Here is a 24,692-nt window from a genome sequence, read left to right as displayed (position 1 = left end):
CAACAGAAAAGTCTTCTACTTCATCAATATTCAAATTAAATGTGACCATTGACGTCAACGTTTGGAGGCTTGTGTCAGATATCCTGTGAGCTGCTGTCTCTTAAATACCAGAGAACTCACAGGGTCCCACCTCTTTAATTCTTCCTTTGGGCAAAGCAATGAATGACAAGAGCCAATTCCTCCAAACATGACTCATGACACCTTGAGGAAACCCTCAGACTGACGCAGAAGAAAGATACAACATTGCTCACTCTTCCATCATGGTGATAGTGGAATAGATCATGGCTCTCCTTAAGGTAAAGTTTCCATAACTAGACGTCTTTAGCAGACCTTTAAATTGTGTTATCAAGTTCCCTCCACAACAAGTGCCAACTAAGGGAGTATGTTCCAGAAACAAATAAAATAGGGACCAGTGGCAACCTCCTGAGAATGAAGAAGACAACAAGACAGAACAACGCATCACCAGGTCTGAGAGGCCAGAAAGAATCTCATTAAAATCCACTTACAAGATTAATTAACACTTTTTGGATTTCACTTAATTGCTTAATATTCTAAAAGGTAAAGGGCAAGCAACCCTACCTTGCTGTGCAAAGGACTCACAGACCTTGTTACTTTTACAGTCTTTGACCTTTCCTTTTTACAGAATAACTGTTTGGTTTCCTATCTGATTGTATGTTTGATATTTTTGGGTAATCCCACTTTCAAATGTCTACACCCGGCTGACCTCTAGAGAAAAAATAGCAGTGAGACAATGCAGTAACTTTACATGCCATTAAGATTAGATAGCTTTAAAGGCTGCCATCAGGATATTACATCCATGTTGCCCAATCAAGACTCTATGATACCCAGCACAGGAATACTAAGGGACCTTCCTTTGGACCATTCCATCATCAGTAAGCTTTCAGTGTTAGTGTGTGCCTAGATTTAAAACTGACCCTGAAACTGCCCAGTCTGTTCGCACTGAATCTTTGGAAAGCAGTCATTTGTGCATTTTTTGTTGGTCGACCAATGTGCTATGGAGAACAGTGGACATATGAGCAGTCCACTGTACATTTCTCAGCCTTGAATGGAAACGTGCTCTCCTGAAAAGTTAACGCATAAAATAAACCCTTTCCTCCAGAGTTCAGTGTGTCGGACTCTCAGCTCAGCATATTGGGCTGTAAGCTCGGTGTGGCGGACTCTCAGTTGATCTTTTGGCGGTATGTGGAGGTCTCTTGGCCTGGGCTGCTCTCAGCATGAAGTGCAGTCCTACCATGGCTAAGCACTTACGAAAGACAGTAATGTTTGAACTTTTAGCTTTATTTATTTACTTGCTTCTTAAAACTAAGGAGATCTACAATGTGTAACTTTTAACCTTATTTTGTATGTTTTACACTCTACCATAATTACTGCAATGTGTTCTTTCTTTCTGGCTTGTTCTCAAGCTTCTGTACCTAGGTTCTTGAACCTAAGATGGCGCCTTGTGTGGCGACATTATACACTTTTCACTGTACTCCTGTTGTACATGAGAACACATGATAATCAAATCAAATCAAATCAATCAAATAAAATTAAATCAAAAGTCTAAACTCAAAAAAAAATGGGAGACTTTTCAATCCAGTCAGTTTCCTGTCAACAAGATCGAAATGTTGACAATCATAGAATGAGATCCTCAAATCAGACTTAGGTCTGAATGGAAAGTCAATTGGATACAAATCTTTGGATTGATGTAAAAGCTCAGCTCCAGGTTTTTTGAAGTAGTCAGCGATATTGATTTATAGAATATTCAGAGGATCCCAGGATGACATCACTGAGAAAGATCTATCTTTATCGCAATACGTTGTTTGAAGTCTCCATACACTCACACGCAGCCCCCAGCCCCCTGCTGTCCTGAAAGAACAGAAAAACTTCAGACAGTGTTGCTAAGGAGCCTTCAGCCCAAAGGCCCAATCTCTTCCAAAACAAGTCTGTTAAACAATTAAGATCATAAAATTGATCTCATCTTTGATCTCAACTTTGCCTTTTCCATGCAAAGTTGCTTGACTTTCTGTAAACAGTAGGTAACTGTAACAAACTTTGACCTTTTGATTTGTCACTCCAAAAGGTAAATGGTCTTCAAACCAATAATGGTTCAAATGCTTCCATCTTTTCCCGCTCCTTCACACAATTATTTTTTGAGGACTAGTCTACCCAAAATTATCCATATTAAGTCCCAACATTCTACATACAGATGGAAATAAAGGTATGAGAAACAGTTCTCTAGTGACATGCCTAAGACCTCTCTCTTCATATACTCATTCTAAGCTGATGTCTTCTCTCCTTTTGATGTTAGAGTTCTGTGGTGAGTTACATCATCACGATTTCCCTGAATCTCATGATACCCTAAAGAAGGGATTAGTTTGCCTGAATTGAGAAAAAAAAATTACAGCTTGGACAGAATAAAAAAGAATAGCATTTGAACCTGAGCTAGAGAGGAACAGAAGGTCAGGGTAAATTGGAATTTGGTGTGGGTGGTATAGAGGCAGAAGAGTATTAAAATTAATTGGTGGGTTGTGGATGGAGTGAATCGGATGCAAGCAGGACAAGGCATGACGTATAGAAACATAAGACAATGACTGTTGAGGTAGCCTTTGATCAATTGGTTTGTCTAGTAAAAACCTATATAGCTTCTTATTTTTGTTTTTCAGATTAAAGATCTATCAACTGTGTCTTAAAGTCTTTTATAGAAACTAAACGAAAGACTACATTTTGAATGCAAAAATTCTAAATTTTCCCAGTGGGAATAGTCCTAGAGCTCTCCAACTCACCCATTTCCACATTTGTAAGTATGGGGACAGAGATGGAGAGAGCTGAAATGATGGACCATAACTGTTAGTTTGCAGCCTACGGTAGGAACTGGAAAGATCTCATAATCATATGATAACGGTTCAAATTCTAATGTGTGTTACAGGGCAATTGATTTGAAAAATGCAGTCAGTTAAAACAAGATAAATCCCCAGGATCTGATCAGGTGTACCCTAGAACTCTGTGGGAAGCTAGAGAAGTGATTGCTGGGCCTCTTGCTGAGATATTTATATCATCAATAGTCACAGGCCAGGTCCCGGATGACTGGAGGTGGGCTAATGTGGTGCCACTGTTTAAGAAGGGTGGTAAGGACAAGCCAGGGAACTATAAACCGGTGAGCCTGATGTCGATGGTGGGCAAGCTGGAGGGAATCCTGAGCGACAGGATGTACATGTATTTGGAAAGGCAAGGACTGATTAGGGATAGTCAACATGACTTTGTGCGTGGGAAATCATGTCTCACAAACTTGATTGAGATTTTTGAAGAATTAACAAAGAAAATTGATGAGGGCAGAGCAGTAGATGTGATCCATATGGACTTCAATAAGGCGTTTGACAAGATTCCCCATGGGAGACTGATTAGCAAGGTTAGATCTCACGGAATCCAGGGAGAACTAGCCATTTGGATACAGAACTGGCTCAAAGATAGAAAACAGAGGGTGGTGGTGGAGGGTTGTTTTTCAGACTGGAGGCCTGTGACCAGTGGAGTGCCACACGGATTGGTGCTGGGTCCCCTACTTTTTGTCATTTATATAAATGATTTGGATGCGAGTATAAGAAGTACAGTTCGTAAGTTTGCAGATGACACCAAAATTGGAGGTGTAGTGGACAGCGAAGAAGATTACCTCAGATTACAACAGGATCTGGACCAGATGGGCCAATGGGCTGAGAAGTAGCAGATGACGTTTAATTCAGATAAATGGGAGGTGCTGCATTTTGGGAAAGCAAATCTTAACAGGACTCATACACTTAATGGTAAGGTCCTTGGGAGTGTTGCTGAACAAAGAGACCTTGGAGTGCAAGTTCATAGCTCCTTGAAAGTGGAGTCGCAGTTAGATAGGATAGTGAAGAATGCATTTGGTATGCTTTCCTTTATTGGTCAGAGTATTGAGTACAGGAGTTGGGAGGTCATGTTGTGGCTGTATAGGACATTGGTTAGGCCACTGTTGGAATAATGTGTGCAATTCTGGTCTCCTTCCTATTGGAAAGATGTTGTGAAACTTGAAAGGGTTCAGAAAAGATTTACAATGATATTGCCAGGGTTGGAGGATTTGATCTATATGGATAGGCTGAACAGGCTGGGGCTGTTTTCCCTGGAGTGTCGGATGCTGAGGGGTGACCTCATAGAGGTTTATAAAATTATGAGGGGCATGGATAGGACAAATAGACAAAGTCTTTTCCCTGGGTTCGGGAGTCCAGAATGAGAGGGCATAGGTTTAGGGTGAGAGGGGAAAGATATAAATAAGACCTAAGGGCCAACTTTTTCACGCAGAGAGTGGTACATGTATGGAATCAGGTGCCAGAGGATGTGTGGAGGCTGGTACAATTGCAACATTTAAGAGGCATTTGGATGGGTATATGAATAGAATGGTTCTGGATCAGTGGTGCTGGAAGAGCACAGCAGTTCAGACAGCATCCAAAGTGCAGCGAAATCGACGTTTCGGGCAAAAGCCCTTCATTAGGAATCTTTTTACCTATATGAATAGGAAGGGTTTGGAGGGATAGGGGCCAGGTGCTGGTAGGTGGGACTAAATTGGGTTGGGATATCTGGTCGGCATGGACGGGGTTGGACCAAAGGGTCTGTTTCCATGCTCTATGACTCTATGACATAGGGCTGCCTTCTCATTAGAAAGAGATGACTGGGTGTCATTTTAACCTGAGGGTCACAATGCCTCAGCAGAAGGAGGATGTTGAGAAAGAGAGTTCTTCATGGTGACCTCAACCAGTGTGGGAATTGAACCCAAGCTGGAACATGTTTTTATTATTTCCAGATACTTTTATTCCCCTTTCTTAACTACTAACAGCCGGCAGGAATAATCCTCTATGTGAATTGTGTGGCAAAAATATAAATGCACCAGACAAAATGTGTTCAAGATTTAATTACACATAATACACATGGGAGTCTTCCCCCTAGCTTTTCACCAGGCATATCTGAAATTACACAATCATGTTCAGAATTTTTTAATTGAATTCAGCTACGTGCATAGGTCTAACTTTCTAAAGTATGTTCCTGGCTCTGATGCTGAGAATGTGTGGTTGGAAATTTGTCCTTCAGTTGGACATTTCAGTGTACCTCCAATTTTCTGATTGATAGAACCTTCATTGCATTTTGGGGATGATTGAGGGAATGGGGGAGGGGCTTGATTTGGGCATGTTGATACCTTCGATTAGCCTCAGCCATTTTCCAGGGGTCTCTTTCAGGCTTTTGCCAATGCTACGGCAGGAGATTCTGCTGGAATTAATTAACATTGTAACCCACAAAATTAAGAAGACTTACCTTCCACCATTCTTCATTTGAATCATCCAGCAGAAAAACTCTGTCTCCAGCACTGTGATTTTAAGAAAAAAGATCTTGTGAGCCTTTAGTTGAACTGAACAACAAAGTTTCCACAAATGCTAGAGAAAGACAAGTTCTATCAACGTCGTGCATACTACTTCTCACAGCAGTACATATCAATATTAAGGACATATGCACTGTCAGAAACTATGTAGTTCAAATTAAATTGCTGACTGCTCAAACTGATGTCAAAGAAAAGTAGATTTCTCCTGGTCAATAGTTTTCTCCTGATCATAACAAAAATAAATTACAGAGACATTGTTGTTTGTGGAATCTTTCGGTGCACAAATTGGCTGCTGGGTGTGCCTACAAAATACCAATGATGACAGTTCAGAAGTCATTCACTGGTTCCAAATTATTCTGGGGAACCCAGAATGTAATTGGGAGAAGATGCAAATTACAAGAAATATATTTTTACTTTTCAGAAAATATTGGCTGACTGTGATGACTCACTGACTAAATACATTGTGTAATGTGAGATTAATCATACAGACCAGAAAGATCCTGGATAGAGGTCGAGTCGAGGTAACTTGGCTAATGGTGAAGCAACAATAATTGATCTCAGCATGTGTTAGAAAAGGATGGATACTATCAGCAGATGTTCTTATTTCCCTGACCATCAAATTTCCTGTAGTGTCCCATGCTTTCCCTTGTGCATCCAAGTCTCCCACACTGCCATGAATTTGTTTCTTATTATACTGTTGCAAGGCATCATCACCTTGATTAGTATTCACCACTGAAGTTTGTTTTCTATGTGTCAATCTTGCAGGACATTCCTGCACTGCCTCCCTTTTGATGCCTTTGCCTGGTGGTCACACAGTTTCTGTTCATCTGAATTCACTGGAGTTGGGAAGTGATCTGTTCCAGATATTTGACACCCACAAAATTCTTATCTTCCTGAAATGTGAATGAATTCTACTGAATTTTCTTTTGAATGTATCAATACTAACTGCTTTCACAGTCTCCTGGAAGCATGTCCCTTAAGCCGGCAGCTGGTTGATGGACTCTGAACAACCTGGCCCTAACAGATATAGTGAGCTGTGGGTGTGTTAAACTAGTACAGAGTGAGACTTCTGCTGTTCTGTGGGATGAAGCCCCAGTCCTTGCAACACTAAAGCTCCAGAGTAGGCAATCAGTCTCTGAGTAAAGGCTCCATATGTGCCCTGGCCCATTCAAGTAAAGGGCATTGGGTGGAGACAGCTTGATGACCTTCAGGAAACTGCAAATGAAGGGGTAAATGGGGGGATTAAGGGTTGGTTTTTAAAGTCTATGTGTGGAGCGGGAGAGTAAGGTAACATTCCAAGCAACATTCGGACTACACAGATACCAGGCAATGACCATCACTGATTAGAAGCTACCCCTTTGACATTCAGTGGTGTTACCATCACTGAATTCCTCACCATCAACATTCTGAGGGTTATTATTGACCAGAAATTCAACTAGAATCACCACATAAACACAGTGGCTGCAAGAGCAGGTCAGAGGATAGGAATACATAGGAACCTCGATTATCCAAACAAGATGGGCGGGCACTATTTCGTTCGGATAATTGATTATTCGGTTAATTGATTTCCTCTGGGGCTCGGAGTTTTCTGTGAAGTCATTTCCCGTTCAGGAGACGAGGCAAAAGCACACTGTGCACAAGCCCCTGTGCCACCCCCCAAACCCTGACCACCCATCTGTCTGCCCCCTCAACCCTGTCTGCTCCCTCTCCACCCCTCACCCTGAGCCCCAACCCTGTCCGCCCCCACACAGCCCCTCAACCCCACCTGCTACCTCCCCATCCCCCAAAACCCGTCCGCCCTCCAAACCTCGTCCAGCCCCGCCCACCCCAACCATGTCTACCCCCACCCCACACCCCCAAACCCCGTCCGCTCCCACCCTGCCCCCATTCCCATCCACCCCTGCCCCTGTAAGCTCCTAACCCCCATCCACACTCCTCGCCTCCCTCTGCCGACCTCCCCTCCACTCCTAGAGCAACCGGACTCTACACCAACAGACAGTCTGCTGTCCCTTTTGTGGGGTAAGTGCTTCGCGAGCGCACGCACACACACACACACACACACACACACTGCTGTACACGTACGCTCCTACAGACACACACACTCCCACACTCACACATGCATCCTCTCACAGACCATTCTACACTCACACACATATATACACTCTCTCTCACAGACGCGCACACACACACACACACACACACACACATACATGTTTGTGGGGTGAATTTGTACTTGCAGAATTACATTGTAAACAAAAGACATGACAGAGTTGAAACAGGTCCTTGATGTAATGTTTCTATTGGGACCTTGGGATCTCCTTCGGATAATCCAATATTCAGAAAATTGATATTCGGATAATCGAGGTTCCTCTGTAGTGTAGCATGTAAGTCACTTTCTGACTTCCCAAAGCCTGTCCACTATCTACAAGACACAAGGCAGGCGTGTGATAGAACTCATTTGCCCTGTGTGGATGCAGGTCCAACAACATGCAAGAAACTGATAGCAGCAGCCTGGTCAAATGGCACACATCCACAAGCATCCACGCCCTCCATCACTGACACTCATGAACAGCAGTGTGTATTATCTACAAAATGCAATGTAGGAATTCACCAAAGCTCCTTATATAGCATTTTCCAAACTCATGTCTGCTACCATTTAGAAGGATAAGGGCAGCAGAAACAATGGGAACACCACCACCTGCAATGACTCCTCCAAGCCACTTACTATCATGACTTGGAAATGTATTGCTATTCCTTCATTGCCACTTGGTCAAAATCCTGGAATTCCTTCCTGGAAGTTCAACCTGTATCACATGGACCGCAGTAGTTCAAGAAAGCAGCTCACCACCTTTCAAGGGCAATTAGGTAGAGGCAATAAGTGCTGACCAGTCAGTGACATCCATATTCCAAAGTGAATTTTAAAAAAGTACAATGGGTTCCTCACAATTAGAATGTGCCCTTCCATTCTGCAATGTTAAAACTTTTTAAAGAGTTGCCCACGTCAACCATACTATGGCAGGTGGAGGGTAACAAAGGAGTCAACTGAGCTGTTAACCATTCCATTTAATTCTGAATTATTTACTTAGAAATTTTGGGTAGGCTGCCAATTTTGGCATTTGTTCACCCTCCATGTGATTGGGGTGGCCTCAGACAGGATGGTGGTTGGCTGCGCACCCTCACTATTTTATTTGAAACCCCTCAACCTTTGCTGAAAATACTTGGGCAGGTAATAACCAATTCACTGTTTCCATAGATTAATTTTGAATTTATCGTCTTCCCCCTCCTTTCCCTGCTTCTTAAAGATGAATTGTGCCATATAGATCCATTACACTGGACTCATAAAATAGCTCATCAACAGCTGTATTATCGACTTCGTATAGAATGCTAACAACTGCAATCATATCCCTTCACAATCATCTCTTTTCCAGTGATAATGTGTGCAATTTATGAAAATATAAATAGAAGTTGATAGCCAAAAGTGGGTAAAGCTCCTTCCTGCTATCACACTGATGAGAAAATTAGCCATGTTGGCTAGTTATGTTCAGCATCTCAAATATACTGAAGCGATTATTGCTTTCTGTAACTCTGTCCTAAATCAAGGTAATGAAGCAGACCACAGTGCTGTTCTTCCATCTATTTGTTGAGTATTACTTTCTGATGAGCAATGGAACATTCACAGACACACGTAAAGTTTCCATTATAAATCATATTCAGGAGAGCAGGCCATTTACATCAGAGGTTTGGATATAGTGCCATACATCTTAGAATGAAACCTTACAGCCTCCTTAAAGCACCGTCTCTGGAACTCAAGCTGCACTAGTTTGAAGTAATGCCAAGAGAAATCTGACAGGCAAAATCAAACCTCCTGGTAATCTGGAAAGAGTGGAGATGAAACTGGCTAGTCCTGTTCAGATCAAACTGGTAAACTAAAGGTTGAGAACTGGTACTATTTTACTGTAAAGGCATAGAATGCTTTTTTAAAAATGAAACTGTGCTGTTGATGTACAGATTCTCAAATCGTGGAACGTACATTAGGAACCAAAGCTGGTAGACAATGTACCCACACGACTATGCTCCAGTTACTGATATGTGACCCTGATACACATTCCAGTAACGCAAAGCTTGTCTGGAGGAGTTTTGCCTCATGGCTGGATTCTCCTCTTGATGAGGCTAGACTTCTCTGTGAGACTCCAAGACCCTGTAGCGGCATTGTTCATTTCAGCAAGGTTGGATCTGCTGTTTCCTGTGGAGACTGGCTTAAAATATTTGCAACAGCAGTAAGCCTTTAATTCCTTCAAGGCTTCCAATTTGACTATGGTTGATCTACATGTCAAATTCACTTTGCTACCTTTGCTTCAATTCCTTTGATACATTAGTCAAACAATTCTTCCTGGCTAAGTCTGAAAGCTTCAATTGTCTTAGTATTTACAGACTTTTAAAGGAGAAAATTATAAATGTCCTCTGTATGAAAATGCTCCCTGACTTCACCTCTAAATGTTGTAGCTCCAGTTTGAATATTGTTACAAATGCAATGTACTGTAAGATTACAATGTTTTGGATTGCCTCTTTAATGTCGGGTCGAACAAAGTAATGACAAGACTTATACGACCAGTTAAGATTTCTGCCAGACAACATGTAGCTTGGCTATCATGGGATCAAAGGGACCAGGTTAACGTTTACCAGAAGCAAGGTGTAACATGTTCAGAGACAATACTGAGATCTGCTGAATCAACAATTGACACACACATAAAGAAAGAAAAGAGAAAAGTTCCTCAGAGACAAAAGTCTCTGGTGTGGTCAACAGAAGGCAGGAAGTCAATTATCCTCTGCAAGCTACCAGATGAAATGTGGGAGAGAGGAGGCTTCCGGTTGAAGAGATGGATCCAATAATGATCTAAAGAATTACGCTGGTGAGGCCAGCAGGACATTTTGCTAATGTGGGCCTTACTGCATGTATCCGGATCAGGATTCTTCAAAAACTGGAGGAAGGATTTTTGATAGTCACTTGATGTTATGAGTGAACAAAATGGGGAGATGTAGACCAATTGGAAGCTGGGGAATTGACTGTGGATTTTTCCCATAAAGACTGCAACCCAGTGGACAGCATGCTCTAATGTTTCATTAAGGCATTAATAAGGGGTACACTTACTGTAGTTTCAGATTGGAACTGGGTAGCTTTTATCATGACATATATTTGGTATCACTGAATGGTTGGATAAAGATGTCTCTGGGAAAACCAAACCATCAGCTCTGTCATAACTGACTGAAAGAAGTTTCACAGAGGCATGCCTTACTGGTGATGAATGTAACCATGCAACTCTGTACTAATGGTGTCATCATAGGTTACTAGGCAATCACATCCTACATGATGAAGATTTGTCGAAATTTACTCAGGAAGAAAGGGCTAGTAGGAATTTTGCATGTTGAGATTTATCCTTGGTGCTTCATCTGTTTAATGTGTAATTTATAGCTTCTACTGAATATGATTTGCTTGTTGCTTCACATTTATGTTAATTTTGGTTACATTGTTACAGTAATGGTTTAAAATGTGGAATCATGCAATTAGTTTCTTTCATTGGGGTCATTTAGGAAGATTATTTCATTTATGATATTGGTCTTCATAGGTCAAAGTAAGTGCAAGTCATAACAAAATCTGTAGCAAGAATAATTACGATTTTATAGCCAGGAATTGTTGCTCACATGTGATGTTTAATATATTTTAAACATGATAGGAGTGAGGAACAGGTTGCAATTGACCCATCTAGGGTTACAAAATACTCCCGCTGATTTCTCACACCCTGTTAATCATACTTGGTGCACATACATTCCAAATCAAATTGAAAGGAAAAATCTAAATGAGTCATAGTCCAGAAAATGTTGAAACCAGCAATGGAAAACAAAAAGAGGAGAAATTGCAGTAAGAAATATAGCAAGAAATATAAAAACAGACAGTAAAACCTTCCATAAGTCAACAAAAAAGTAGCTTAAATGAGTATTGGTTCTTTAAATGCTGAGACTGGGAAATTAATGATGGAAAATAAGGAAACGGCAGAGACTTTGAACAAATATCTTGCATCTGTCTTCAATGTAGAAAATACGAAAAGCCTGATACAATAGTAGAAACTCAAGTAGGAAATCAAGAGACAAAGGGAAGAAATTAAAATAATTACAATCTTTAGGGAAAGAATATTGGAAAAACTAATGGGATAAAAGCCTGACAAGTCCCCTGGGCTTGATGATCTGCACCCAAGATTGTTAAAAGAGGTGGTTGTATGATAGTGGTTGCATTTTTTCAAAAATCCATAAATTCTGTGAATGTGGCAGAAGATTGGACAAATATGTCACACTACTATCCTGGAAAGGAGAGAGCCAAAAGCAAGAAACAATGAGCCAGTTAGACTAACAGCTATCATTGGGAAAATGTTAGAATCCAGTACTAAAGAGGTCGTAACTGGAGATTTAAGAAAACACTACACAATCAGAACCAGCATGATTTTGTAAATGCAAAATTTAGGTTGACGGTTTACTGGAATTCTTTGAGGATGTAGATAAAGAGATACAAATAGATGTAGTGTATTTCAAATTATGAAAGGTAATCTGATAAGATGCTGAATAAAAGATTACTGCATTAGGTTAGAGTTCACTGTGGTGGGGGGTACTATATTAGCATGGATGGAGGATTGGCTAAGGAGAAACAGAGAGTCGGGGTAAATGCATCATTTTCAGGCAGACATCTGTAGCAAGGGAAGTGCCACAGGGATCTGTACCTGGTGCTTACTATGTATAATTTACATTGATGAGTTGGATGAAGGGACAATGTATACTGGAGGCCAAATTCACTGATGATACAAAAATGGGAAGGATAACAAGTTATGAGGAGGATACAGAGTGTCTATAAAGATATATAAATTAGTTGTGGGCAGTAGAATAGGAAAAATAATGTATTGGGTAGTTCTAGCCTTCCACTCAATCACCTGATTACACTGAGATTGGCCATCAAAAGATCAATGTGCTGTCACTGTGTTCCTTCTCAAAAAAATGCCACTGCTAAATCTGGAATTCTAATGCACCTGCACTGCTTTGAAGTCTTTACCATGGTTTTATATTTAATTAATCATTGCCACCAATCAGTTCCATTACCATAGAAAGCAAAGGGTGAAAAAGGAAATTACAAGTACTGCAAATCTGAACAGAAAACAAAGCACTGGAAATTACACAATAGCTCAGTTAGCATCTAACAGAGTAAATTCTCCCTTGAAAGATGCCCTCTTTTCTTGGTTTGTGAGTTGATAGGTGGGAGTGGGCTAATTTTACGAAGTTATGACTCCATGAGAGGAACCTTTTGGGTCAAACACCTATATCTTTTGAAATGTACTCCTGTGAGACATGGATCTTTGAAGGAGCTTGTTTGTTGTGAAAACCTACTCAATTAGAGTATCCCTACAATGTGGAAACAGAGCACTTGGCCTAACAAGTCCACACTGACCCTCCAAAAAGGAACTCACCCAGACCCATTCTCTTAACCCACACATTTCTGAACAATTTAGCATGGTCAATTCGCCTAACTGGCATATCTTTGGATTGTGGGAGGAAACCCACATACACAGGAAGCCGTGCAAACTCCACACAGACAGTCACCCAAGGCTGGAATCAAACCTAGGTCCCCAGCAATGTGAGGCAGTAGTGCTAACCACTGAGCCATCATGCTTACTTATAAGGCAAATGTGGCTTAAAGCTTTTAGTGTTGCTTTTATGTGTGCCTATATATGTAGAGCTGTGCTAAATGAATACCTCATTACTACACCATCTGGTTCACCAACACAACACAGACCTCACTGTCAGCTCATCCTGCTGAGTCTCACACAGAAAAAAAACAAAGCAACATGGCAGTGCAATAAATACTGAGAGGAAAATATGTCAACCTTCCCTTGTGCCTTTGTTCCTCCTTCATCTCTTCTTTTTAAGGTCAAATTAAATTTCACAACACACCACTTATTGCATGTTGCTTTTATTTTGATAAATCACAGAATCATAGACATTACAACACAGAAGGAGGCCATTAAAAACATTGTGTCTGTGTTACTGTTATGTCTTCAGCTGCAAATTCAACTTTAACAAAACATTCTCTATGATGAGCTAGTCAAAAGGAAATAAGGTTGTGAATAGTGTTTTATCAATCTAAAGAACAAAGGAATAACGTGTTTGCAATCAATACATTCTGGAGAATTACAATTATTCTTTAAACTGCAAAACAGAAACTGCCTTCAGTGTCTGAACGGTTAGCATCTATCCTGGCGAATGTGTGGAATAATCTAATGCACCAGATTAGTATGCCGTAAATGCAGTTATTGAATTCAAACACAGAAAATAAATCATGCATAGTTTGACAGAGTAAAGTTCTGGACACAGATAATTAGATCAGATTACTATGTTATGCATTAGCTATTCTCCTGGTGTCTGTAAAAATACAAGATCACTTTAGCTACATTAGACTGAGGTTAGGCAAGTGACAATATTACTTACTGCATTTCCAGATCATCATTCTCCTGTGGTATGAATCTGTACAAAGCAACGTAATTGAAATGCTGCAAGGTGTCTTTGTTTTCAGGTGCTTTCAGCTATCAAATAAAATGAAAAATACAGGTAAGTTAGATGAAAAAGGTGTCATGAGGAATCAGACTGTTTGACTTAGACATCTTCATTTCGCTTGTAGTTTCAGATCCTTACTTGTATGTTATCCTACTTATTTTCCTATGATTTCAATCCTTCACTCAATACCATTTTTTCTCAAACAAGACAATTTCAATTCTCCAATCACTCATGCAACAAGCCCTTTTACGTTGAAGAGGTAGTCATCACTGCTGCTAAGTTAGATTCATAGGTGCTGTATTCCAAAAGTAAAGTTAGTAAGGAATATAGCTGAAAGCAATTTCTTATATAATTTCATCAACACTTATTTGCAGCTGCAGACCACTGGTGAGCACCACCTATCTCAACAAATACAGTTTAATTAAGTCGAAGAACTGCTTGTGCTGCAAATGTGGAACAAAAAAACAGAAACCAGTTCTGAAGAAGGCTCACTGAACTTGAAATGTTAACTCTGCTTTCTCTCCAAAAATGCTGCCAAGCCTGCTGAGTTTCTCCAGGCAATTTCTGTTTTTATTTCAGTTTAATTCAGTGTCTGTTTAGAGGGGTACAATTACATTTTTTCCCTAACCAGTCTGTTCACAGATGATATTACACACTTCTGGAGCAGGTTAGACTTGAACACAGACCTCCTGGTCCAAAGATAGCGACACCACAAAAGGGCCCCCAAGAGGTGCACAACTGAATCCCCAGTTAATGGGTGTACAGTTAGAAACAATTCATATATAGTGAGCATATTTATTTTCCTATTTCAACATAAAAGTTAATGGTAGTATGAACATTTGAAATGTCAAAACAAATTAAAATAAAAACCAGCACCTTTTGTACAAACTAATATAATGTGATTGACCCTCCTCTATAACTACTAACAAGTTCTTTGTTCACATTTCTATTTTGCAACGCAATCAAAACGTTGTTCCTTTTCTCCAAAGTTTGTTTCAAATCAGCAAATTCAATAATTTATTAGCCATTCATCACACTTTTTGTACAGTTTGCACATTCCACAACAAATGATTATCTACATAACATTCAATGAGTATATTATCTTCCATTTCAATTGAATGGACTCACATCTAAAATAATTGATATGTAGAATCTTACATGAACTGTGTCCAAATAAACAATGCTTCCACAGCTAAAGCACTTTCAAGAACTCTTTATATTTTCTTGAATCATTTCTTTTTTCCACTTTCAAGAAGTATTGTGAAATCAACGACATGAGAAGCATTACTAAGAAGACTACATCTTGAAAGCTTTATTGAGACTGTGGACACATTTATTTAGCTTCCATTCCCTTCCTTCTGCATTTCCAGTCTCTTTGGGCAGTTTCTTTGATCCTGTGAAAACGTAACTTTTTATGATGATTGATCCACATTAAGATTTGACCAAAATAATTAAAAATATTTTCAAAATCAATTGTCCAACTGTTAGAGAATTCAGTGTAATTACTATATCATCCAGTGGCTGTTCAAAGCCCCTAATGATTAGTCTCAGTTTAGCCTCATAGGTCTCAATGGCAAAGACATTTTCAGCACAAGTTGCTGGTAAAGCTGGTTATCCAGTAACTGATAGCTCAGAATACACTCCAACTCTCCACTACAATCTAATTTATTTTGTTTGGGCTCCTTATTAGTTTAGCCTCAGGTTTTAGTGACAATCAAATTGAGGGGCTGATCCATGGCCTTTCATTTTCTTTTCTATTCAAAGTCTGAACTATAAGTGTACTTTACTGCCTGTCAACTGTACAAATGCGAACTCCTTCTTGCACTGGCAGAGGCTGTTTCTCCAGTACATGATCATTTATAACGCAAGGATCACTCTGGATCCATTATCAATATCTGCACAACACTTTCTTCCTTTCCACCTTTTTTATCCCTTCACTCTCTTGTTTTCTATAGGTCAATGTGATGCATCTGATGCATGGGAGAAAAGGATTAGCATGCTTTCTGCTTGTGTGAGTCAGTTTGCTTCGTATTTTCAGGTTAGACTACCAGCAGACTCTACAGTTTATTAGACTGAAAATGAAATCAAAAGCATACTGCATTCTTAATGCTGACAATGCTGTGCTTGTCACCCACAAGGCCACTCAGCTCCAAAGACTCATGGACAATCTCCCAATCTCCTTTAGCTTGTTCTCTCTGATCGTAAGTATCAAGAAAACTGTGGTCACAGGACAAGGTGTTATATCTCCAGCCCTGATCATACCAATTAACACCTCATTAGCAGTGGTTAGCAAATGCTGCTTTGGTACTTGTGCCATCTTATTTATCTAAGGGAGGAAACCCTAAGAAAATCGATACAAATACAGGGGATATTATTACAAGGCTGCATCACCTCATGAAGAAGTTACTGAGAATGAAAAAGAGTCCCTAAAACCAAAAGGTGGCCCTCAAGAAAATCTCCAAAGGAGCCCTCAAAAATATTTAGACCTGATTCTGATCATGCATATTGACATTTAATAATCTTTGTTGCAAGCTTCATCTGAGAACTCTAATGGAACATTCCAAACTTTTTAAATCTTCAACTGATGGGCATCCACAATACTCCAGCTGTGGTCTCAGTAAGGCCCTGTGTAACTGCAGCAAGCCATCCCTACTTCTGAACTCACGTTCTCTTGCAATGAAGGTCAATACACTGTTCGCCTTCCTATTTGCTTGCTGCACCTGCCTGCTTACTTTCATTGACTAGTGTATAAGGGCACCTTTGTACATACACATTTCTACAAGGATTCCTTTGTACATCCACATTTGATAATGTATCACCACTTAAGTGACATTTTTCCTTTCTGTTTTTCACACCAAACTGCATAACACCATTCGGCCTTTGTATTTGTATTGCATTTGTCATGTGTTTGCCAACTCACTTAACTTATCTAAGCCACCTTGAAGCCATATGTCATAACCCCATCAGTTTTGTGTTAACTGCAAATGTGGAAATATTGCACTTTGTTCCCTCCTGCAGTATATCATGAATGGCTGGCCCAAGCATCAACCCTTGTAGTACCCCACTATCACTGTCTGGACAAGTTCATTTATTTGCAATCTGTTTCCTGTGTGTCCACCAATTCTCAATCAATGCCCAGTACGTTACTTTCCAATCCTTTAATTTTGCCACTAACCTCCAATGTGGAACCTTAACAAAAGTCTCTTTGATTTCCAAATAAATTAATTTTCTATTGGATAGAACCTCCTTATTGCAGAATGGCTACATGAGCTTGTTATATAGGTCAACAAGTGGTCAATGTGGGTATAGTTAAATGTTTAAAACATTTGGATAAGTCTATGAATAAGAAATATTTGGAGGGATATGGGCCAAGTGCAGGCAGATGGGATTAGTTTAGTTTGGAGTTATATTCGGAATGGGACTAATGGACTGAATGGTCTGTTTCCATGCTGTATGACTCTATGACTCTGATATTCAAAAATGGCTCAGGATCCTAGATCCAACACTGCAACAGGATGAATGTTTCACAGGGTAAGTGCCACTGTCTACTCAATGCTTCATTCTGCAATGAGTGTGAATTCACATTGTGAATTTGTCACTGCAGAGAACTCATGTGTACTGCATATGCCTCAATGGCTGTGATTCATACCCGGGTGAAGCTCCTCAGTTTTGTTATGGCTCCCATTTACAGTTCAAACCGTAAAACTCCCAGGTGGGGAGAGGTGAACTGGCTCTCCTTGGTTATTCACCCTGTCCCCTCAGTCGGTCACAACAAAATTAATTTTAAAAGGACTCCTTCCCTTGTGGATACCTTTCTCCTAGACACAAATGATCTTATGTTTTAGAGACAGCCAAGCTAACTAGGCTTTTTTGAATAAACAAAATGAGATGAATTGATTAATTATCACATATAATAAGAGGTAGTAACACAACGTACATACACATAGATAAGAAAGAGGTGAGTCTAACTGGACAATTGAATGTTGTGACTGTTATAGTGGAGACTGCTGGTAGAATTAAAGTTGGTAGTTGATCAGTTTCTTCATGGATTTGTGAGTTGATAAAAATGCTTGACCTGATTCCTTTTGATAGTCTTTGCTGGCTAGCTGGTTTCTAGCACTCAGAATGAGTAAGCCCTTCTATTGCCATGTTTCCTTTTCACTGGCTTGCTGCCTAGTCTGCTTCCAGCACTCAGTATGAGAGAATGTCTTTTTTTTAGCTTTATTTGCAGTGAAGGGATGTTTAAATGGCTGTTCTCAAATCTGTGATGCTCACAATACGCTGGTCCACTTAGTAAGACATCAGGCCACTCACACACATAAGTTAGTATTGCAGCCATTTTCTAACTCCTTTTTTTCTACATTTCATGAAGGCCAAAACCTAAACATTTTGCAAGAGGTGGCTTTCTGCTTAGATGATAGAGTTAGGTAGCCCCTTGCAATGTATTCCTGCTACATTTCTCTCTAATGGTAGTTTCCCTGACACACGACAGGTGTGACATTCCATGAGTCTCAGACCAGGTTTTGATGGACAGTGACTGAATGTACATCTGCAGTTTTTATTTAGCTATACCAGCTGTCTTTTAAAAAATACATTTTGGAGTGAAAGGTTCATGTGCATGGTACTTCAAAGTTCTGATCTGTCGTCATGATGCAATTAACGAGGGTTGCCAATGTTGCACTACTATCGCTTCAGTGATGGTGGCTCTCATACCTCTATTAGGGTTCACAGTTAATACATAAACGCAGCTAAAGCACACAGCAGCTCATATATCAACAGGTCACTGAGCCTTGAAACCAACTAGGACAACTTACCCATCTGATACATTTTCACCAAAAGCTTAAATGAAACAAGGACACAATTACAATAGGTGGCTTTGGTTAGAGCACTCCAGAGGTACCTCAGGCACACACATCATACATAATACTTTGTCTTTGGTTTACTCTCACAATTGACCAAACAGAGACACTGCTAATTCAGAACCCTTCTCACATGCCCTATAACACTTTGTTTCTACCAGTAAGTTTAAAATACACATTCATAGTTCTGGGGATTACCATCTTAATGCTCATCTATGGCTACAGGGTACGTGCTCTAGTACCCAATGCTAATGTCTCAATGCATCTTCTATTGCAGGAAAAGAATGTATATAGCAAGTGCCAATGTATCTAGATAGTTGGAGGTCTTCCTGACATAAGACTCCCGATCCCTTTCAAGAAGCAGGCACGGGAATTGACATGAGGCAAAGGTACCATAGCTGTGCTGTACTAAAGAGGAGGTTGGATATTTGATGTACAACCAAACAATAAAGGCTTAAACACAACTTGGCAGTCAAGGTGGCTTGCAATAGTAAGTAATCTTTGTTTTTCTGTGTAGCCTCTAGAACCCATTCCTAATTCAGGAGAAAGAAGGAGCCCTATCCCCCAGGTATAGCTTCTGTACCAAGTTGTGCAACTCCTCAGAGAAGGAAGAGTCAGCACTCTCAGATGATGCACCTTGCTCCGCATCCTCCACTAACACAGAGACATTCACTTCAGTGGTAATCTCGGGGTGATTTGTAAATACATTCTGGTGAGCACAGCCTGACAGGGGCCCACAGCTCATGCAGAAAGTTACAGCCAAGGTCTCTGAGACTCATGTGGCTGCTGGAGAATAGGTCCCTACTGAGCTGGCTGCGGAAGATGAGCTTCTGGATTCAGCCACTGAAGAGCTGTGGATAGGCAAATGCAACTACAGAAGATCTGGCAGAGTACCAGAGAGCTTGCGCAGACTGGAACAAAGTGACAAAGACATTACCATGTTCTGTCTGATATGGGATTCTGGCTGCCTCCAATGAACATGGATTGGCTGCTATGGAGAGCCAGGTCCAGTAGAACAGTCAGTATGCGTTGGAAATGCATAGGGACCTCCACTCCATCACTCCAGCCACCGATACACCGAGTCGTTGTCTAAAGGGGAAGTAGCTGAGGGTTTTTGACCTTGCTCCAGGTGCTCCATGTTGTCAAACATAGAGGGAGGTGCCATTGCACACTGGCAGCAAGGAGAAGTGACAGTCAACCACCCAGGGGTTATCACTTCAGGACCCTTTCTCTCTGCCTGCCCTCTGCTAAAGACCCAATTGCCTCCATCAGGTCAGGGCCAGAAGGTTGTTTCTGTGTAGGAAACCTCCTGTAGCCAGAGCCTTTGAGCCTCTGGCCACTGCAGGATGCCTGTCTAACTCACCTGAGGCAAGCCAGCACAGGATATTCAGATGTGGCTATTGAGGTAGCCCCCACATGTAGTGATAGTGAAAGAAAGACTAAAGAACCATAAAATCACTTTGGGTGCACAGGTGTCAATATCACAAGGAACCAACACTGTTCCCAAAGCACATTGACCTACATCAGCCGAGTCTGTACTATATATATGGCTTCTGATTGGTTGAGTTTTTCAATGCCAACTGTGACCGGCATTGATTACTCTCGGCAGTCACGTTTGGAGCTGTGCCCAGAGTACTAAGTTACACTCTCTCCTGCCCTCTAGGGGGTACATGATCTTGGGAAAGCACCAACTTCAGGATCGTGAACTGATCTCTAAATCTCCGCAACTACACCTCTGCTGTTTTCCATCATACCTTCATCTTGATGCTGTGACCTGGAAACTGAGCAGGAGGTCATTAAGGCAAAGCTAACATAGTCATTTTTCCTGAATGTCAAACAAAGTAGCAGAATGTCCAAGTATTAGAAATCAAACATTCCCTTTAGGGCAGCAATGCCTCCCAGCCATAATGGGCTCTTACCTCAATGACCAGTCATATTAGACCAAAGTCATTTGGTCTCAAATCTATCTGCTAGTAGGCCCCAGAAAACCTATCTGCCATTACTACACCAAAAACAAAGAACTGTGAATGTTAGAAATCTGAAACAAATCAAAACAGAATTTCTGGAGAATCGAAGCAGCTCCGGCAGCATCTGTAGAAAGGTCACTGGATGTGAAGTGTTGTGTCTGTTTTCTCTCCACCGGTGCTGCCAGACTTGTTGAGTTTCTCCAGCAATTTCAGCTTTTGTTTCACATCTCACTACTGTCTTGGCTTCAGCAACAGTGACATGATTGGTGCCACCTCTCTCAGTGTTTCTGTCAGAGTTCCCTTCTTCCTTGTATGTGACTGGTCATCACCCCTCACTATGTTGTCAGTCTATTGTTGAGCTGGGTTGTGCAGGATACAGAAAACAATCTCTATTCTGGAGACAGGTCTGGCAACTATTGGAGTGCTCCAACCCAGCAGACCAGAAAATGAAAGCACATCTTCAGGAAACCAACTGTCTGTTCAACGATCACCTCCATGAATGCATAGATAGCATCATCAGTATCAGACTGTACACTAAGCTGTGTCTTTTGCAGGTACCCCTCATCACCCATGAACCAGTTATGAAGATGATGTGGGGGAATGTAAATTCATGGTACTTGAAAGTTTGTAGAATATGAATCACATGATAATGCCCAGTATAGAGGCACACTGGTGCAGGAATCATTGTTCTATGTTCAAAAGCTGGTTAGATTTTGAGGGACTGAGATCCATTCTTCTTCTTGCTTGAATGGTGCCAGAAAGCTCTGAGAGCCAGGTATACAGTCATTGGCCCAAGGACCCATAATGCTGCAAACCTGAGGCATTGGGCATCTTGCTCTCTGCGTCCATGGAGAATTGGACGAAACAGGTGTGCTTTCCTGAGAAGGGTGTCTGTAAACTCAAATGCTCTTATACATGACTGACTGAGAGATTAGATACACCTCCCCGGTCGTGGTCTGAAAGGATCTGGCAGTGAGGAAGTGTGAGCTTCAGCTCTGTGGGCATAGTATTTCCTCCGAAGCTGCACGGCTGCAGATCTTCCAGCAGGAAGTCACAAATGTGCAGTACACTGCTTGATGGACATGCATGGGGTCCCTTCTTTAGTCTGTGCTTGATGCACCCACAGCTGGAGTGCCTTAAGCTTGAGTCTCTGGTGCTGTTGTCAGTAGGCATTCCTTCGTCTTCTTCTCCTTCTCCTCTTTAGCACAACAAAGTCAGTGCAGCTGCTGGGTTTAGCTGTCAAACATATTGCATTGAGGTAAGGATCTATGAAAAAATAGCAGGAAAGAGATAAAACATAGAACTGTGGATGATGAGGATCGAAAACAAACAAAGACAGAAAATGCTGGAGGAACTCAGCAGATCTTGCAGCAGTTTGTGGAGAGAAACACAGTTAACATTTTGAATTCATTGATCCTTCTTCAGAACTGAAACTTTTGAGTAAAAGATGCAAAACCTGAACTGCTTTCTTTCTACAGGTGCTGACAGGCCTGCTGAGTTTCTTCAGCACTCTCTTTTAACAGAAAAGAGATGTTTGGCCTTCCTTTTGAGAACTTAGTTAACCTAATGGTTCAGCCCTTATCAGGCTGCTTCTCTCCTAACCAAAAGCCTGCCCTGCCCCCCCCCCCGAATATGGTAAGGCCCATCTTGCAAGACGGGTGACCAGTTGCCCTCTTCCTCAGTCAGCCATATGCAGGAATTTGAGCATTATCGTGCTTTCCATGAATGTGGTATGTGGCTCACTTTGACACTTGGTGGCCTTCATTCTGCCCTGTTACACAGCCTTTGGGATCAATGGTATATTTAATATTGTTCATATACAAACACTGGAATTATTGCAGTCTTATTCCGTGTCCATAACATTCGGCTGTGGAGACGCACACCTCAGCAACATTAATGCATTAATGGTCAGTGTGAGTTGCTCTTCAGCTTAGAGCTCAATGCACTATGGAATCTGATTGCAATGTCAGTACTAAAGGTGGCTTGAGCCTGTTAACTGTTATGCCGCAGTGAGTGCTGTATTCTGTGTATTCCTCAATTAAATGCCTGTGCAATCTGTTTTCTTGTTTTCTGTTTTGCCTCATATATTTGAGTATTTGAGTCACGCAGGAACACATGGAAATAGACTTCAGGCCCTGCCAATTCTACTGTGCAAGCTCAGCTAGGGCCTCTGTATTGAACTAACTGAAGGGAAGAATGGTGCATGTACATTTTTCTTTTGATTTCTATATCATGAAGCAGCTTCCTTCAACACACACATTTCTTCTGCCTTCTTCTTTCTGCTAGTGTCCGCTTTGTCATGCCTCAAGCCATCTGTAAAATTGAGACCCCATTCCCTATTTTCCTTGATATTCCCAAGTTACCCAAAGCCCACACTCCTTCATCTCTCTATACCCACCCTTAGCCTTGCGCCGCCTCTTATTCAATTAAACAACGCCTTCATCTTCACCATCATATATCATGATCCCATTGTGCTCCTCAGTTTCAATAGGCAGCTTCAACTCTTCCTTATCCCCGTCACTAAAACTCTGCCCTCTGCCTCCTCGTTGCTAACTCCATTCCACAAGATTCATTTGGCACCCCTAATAACCTTGCCTTTTTCGTGTAATTCCCTGCCATGCCTTCCCACCTTTATCTGTAAGGTTTGTGTAGAACCCCTTTTGTTTCAAGCTCCTCCTGCCTGCTTTGGTCATGATTGTTGGCATCAGTCCATGTCGCTGCCTCACTTGGGCAGGCTGGTTGGGAGCACAGTCTACATCCTTTATACTGTTAATGGTAGACAACAACATTATTCAAAACTGGCTACATTACAGATGATATCTCTCATGAATTACTGCAGAAAATAATTGAGAAGCCTGATGGAATGCTGGCCATTATATCCACAGGATATAATGCAAAAGTTATGCTTCAGCTATACAAAACCCTAGTTAGACTCCACTTGGAGTACTGGGAGCAGATCGGAGTACCACATCTTAGTATGGATATAGTAGCTTTGGAGGGAGTATCACAGCGGTTTACAAGATTGATATCTGGACTTCAGAGGCTAAGTTATGAGGAGAGATAATACAAATTAGGCCCGCTTTCTTTTAGAGTTTAGAAGATTAAGGGGTGATCCGATTGATGTCTTCAAGATATTAACAGTAAAATGCAAGGTATTTCTGCTGGTTGGTGATTCTATAACTAGCGGATATAGTTTAAAAATTAGGGCCACAACATTCAGGAGGGATGGTAGGAAGCAGTTCAACACACAAAGGGTGGTATATGTTTGGAACTCTCTTCCTCAAGTCACAGATAATGCTGGAGCAATTGTTAATTCTAAATCTGAGATAGATACATTTTTGTTAAGAGGTATTAAGGGATATGGGCCTAAGGCAGGAACATGGAGTTAGGCCATAGATCAGACACAATCTCATTGAATGGCTGAACAGGCCTGAGGGGCTGAATTGCCTACTTATATTCCTATGTAACACATTACATTACTTCTGTAATACTGGAGAGCAGCAGCTAACTTGCATACAATTTCCACCTCATAATCAAGCAGTCTCTAAGTGGCAGTGAACACTGGAATTTCATATTCAGTTCAGCATTCAAGAAAGAGATGAGAGGGTCAAAGACTAATATTTTAAACTTAAAGGCAATTAATAAGATGATGGATTAAGGTGAACTCGGAAAATAAGCCAAGCGTTAGGTCAATAGAAATACAGCAGCTGACATTAAAGCAGATATTTCATGACATTCCCCAACAATATACACCAATAAGAAAGAAAGACTATATAAGATAAATGCATATCCATGGCTAATTAAGATAATTAAGAATAGCACCAAATTGAAAAACAGCGCATAATGCAATAATCCAATCAAGAAAGAGATAGATTTTTCTTCAGATTTTAAAGG

At 41.0% G+C, this 24,692-nt stretch overlaps 1 protein-coding gene across 1 annotated transcript in view; it reads right to left on the bottom strand.

The window, feature by feature from the left end:
- Positions 1-24,692, bottom strand: part of stac (SH3 and cysteine rich domain) — a 121,080-nt gene that overhangs the window by 11,287 nt on the left and 85,101 nt on the right. The window contains exons 8-9 of the mRNA XM_060823987.1: positions 13,907-14,001; positions 5,320-5,371 (exon numbers count right to left, since the gene is read on the bottom strand). Coding sequence (XP_060679970.1) covers positions 5,320-5,371; positions 13,907-14,001 — 147 coding nt within the window. The remainder of the gene's footprint in view (positions 1-5,319; positions 5,372-13,906; positions 14,002-24,692) is intronic.

The sequence above is a fragment of the Hemiscyllium ocellatum genome, chromosome 4, assembly GCF_020745735.1.
Source record: "Hemiscyllium ocellatum isolate sHemOce1 chromosome 4, sHemOce1.pat.X.cur, whole genome shotgun sequence".
In the NCBI taxonomy this organism is placed as follows: Eukaryota; Metazoa; Chordata; class Chondrichthyes; order Orectolobiformes; family Hemiscylliidae; genus Hemiscyllium; species Hemiscyllium ocellatum.
Note: the sequence above shows the minus strand (reverse complement) of the source record. Positions and strands in the feature narration are given on the sequence as shown.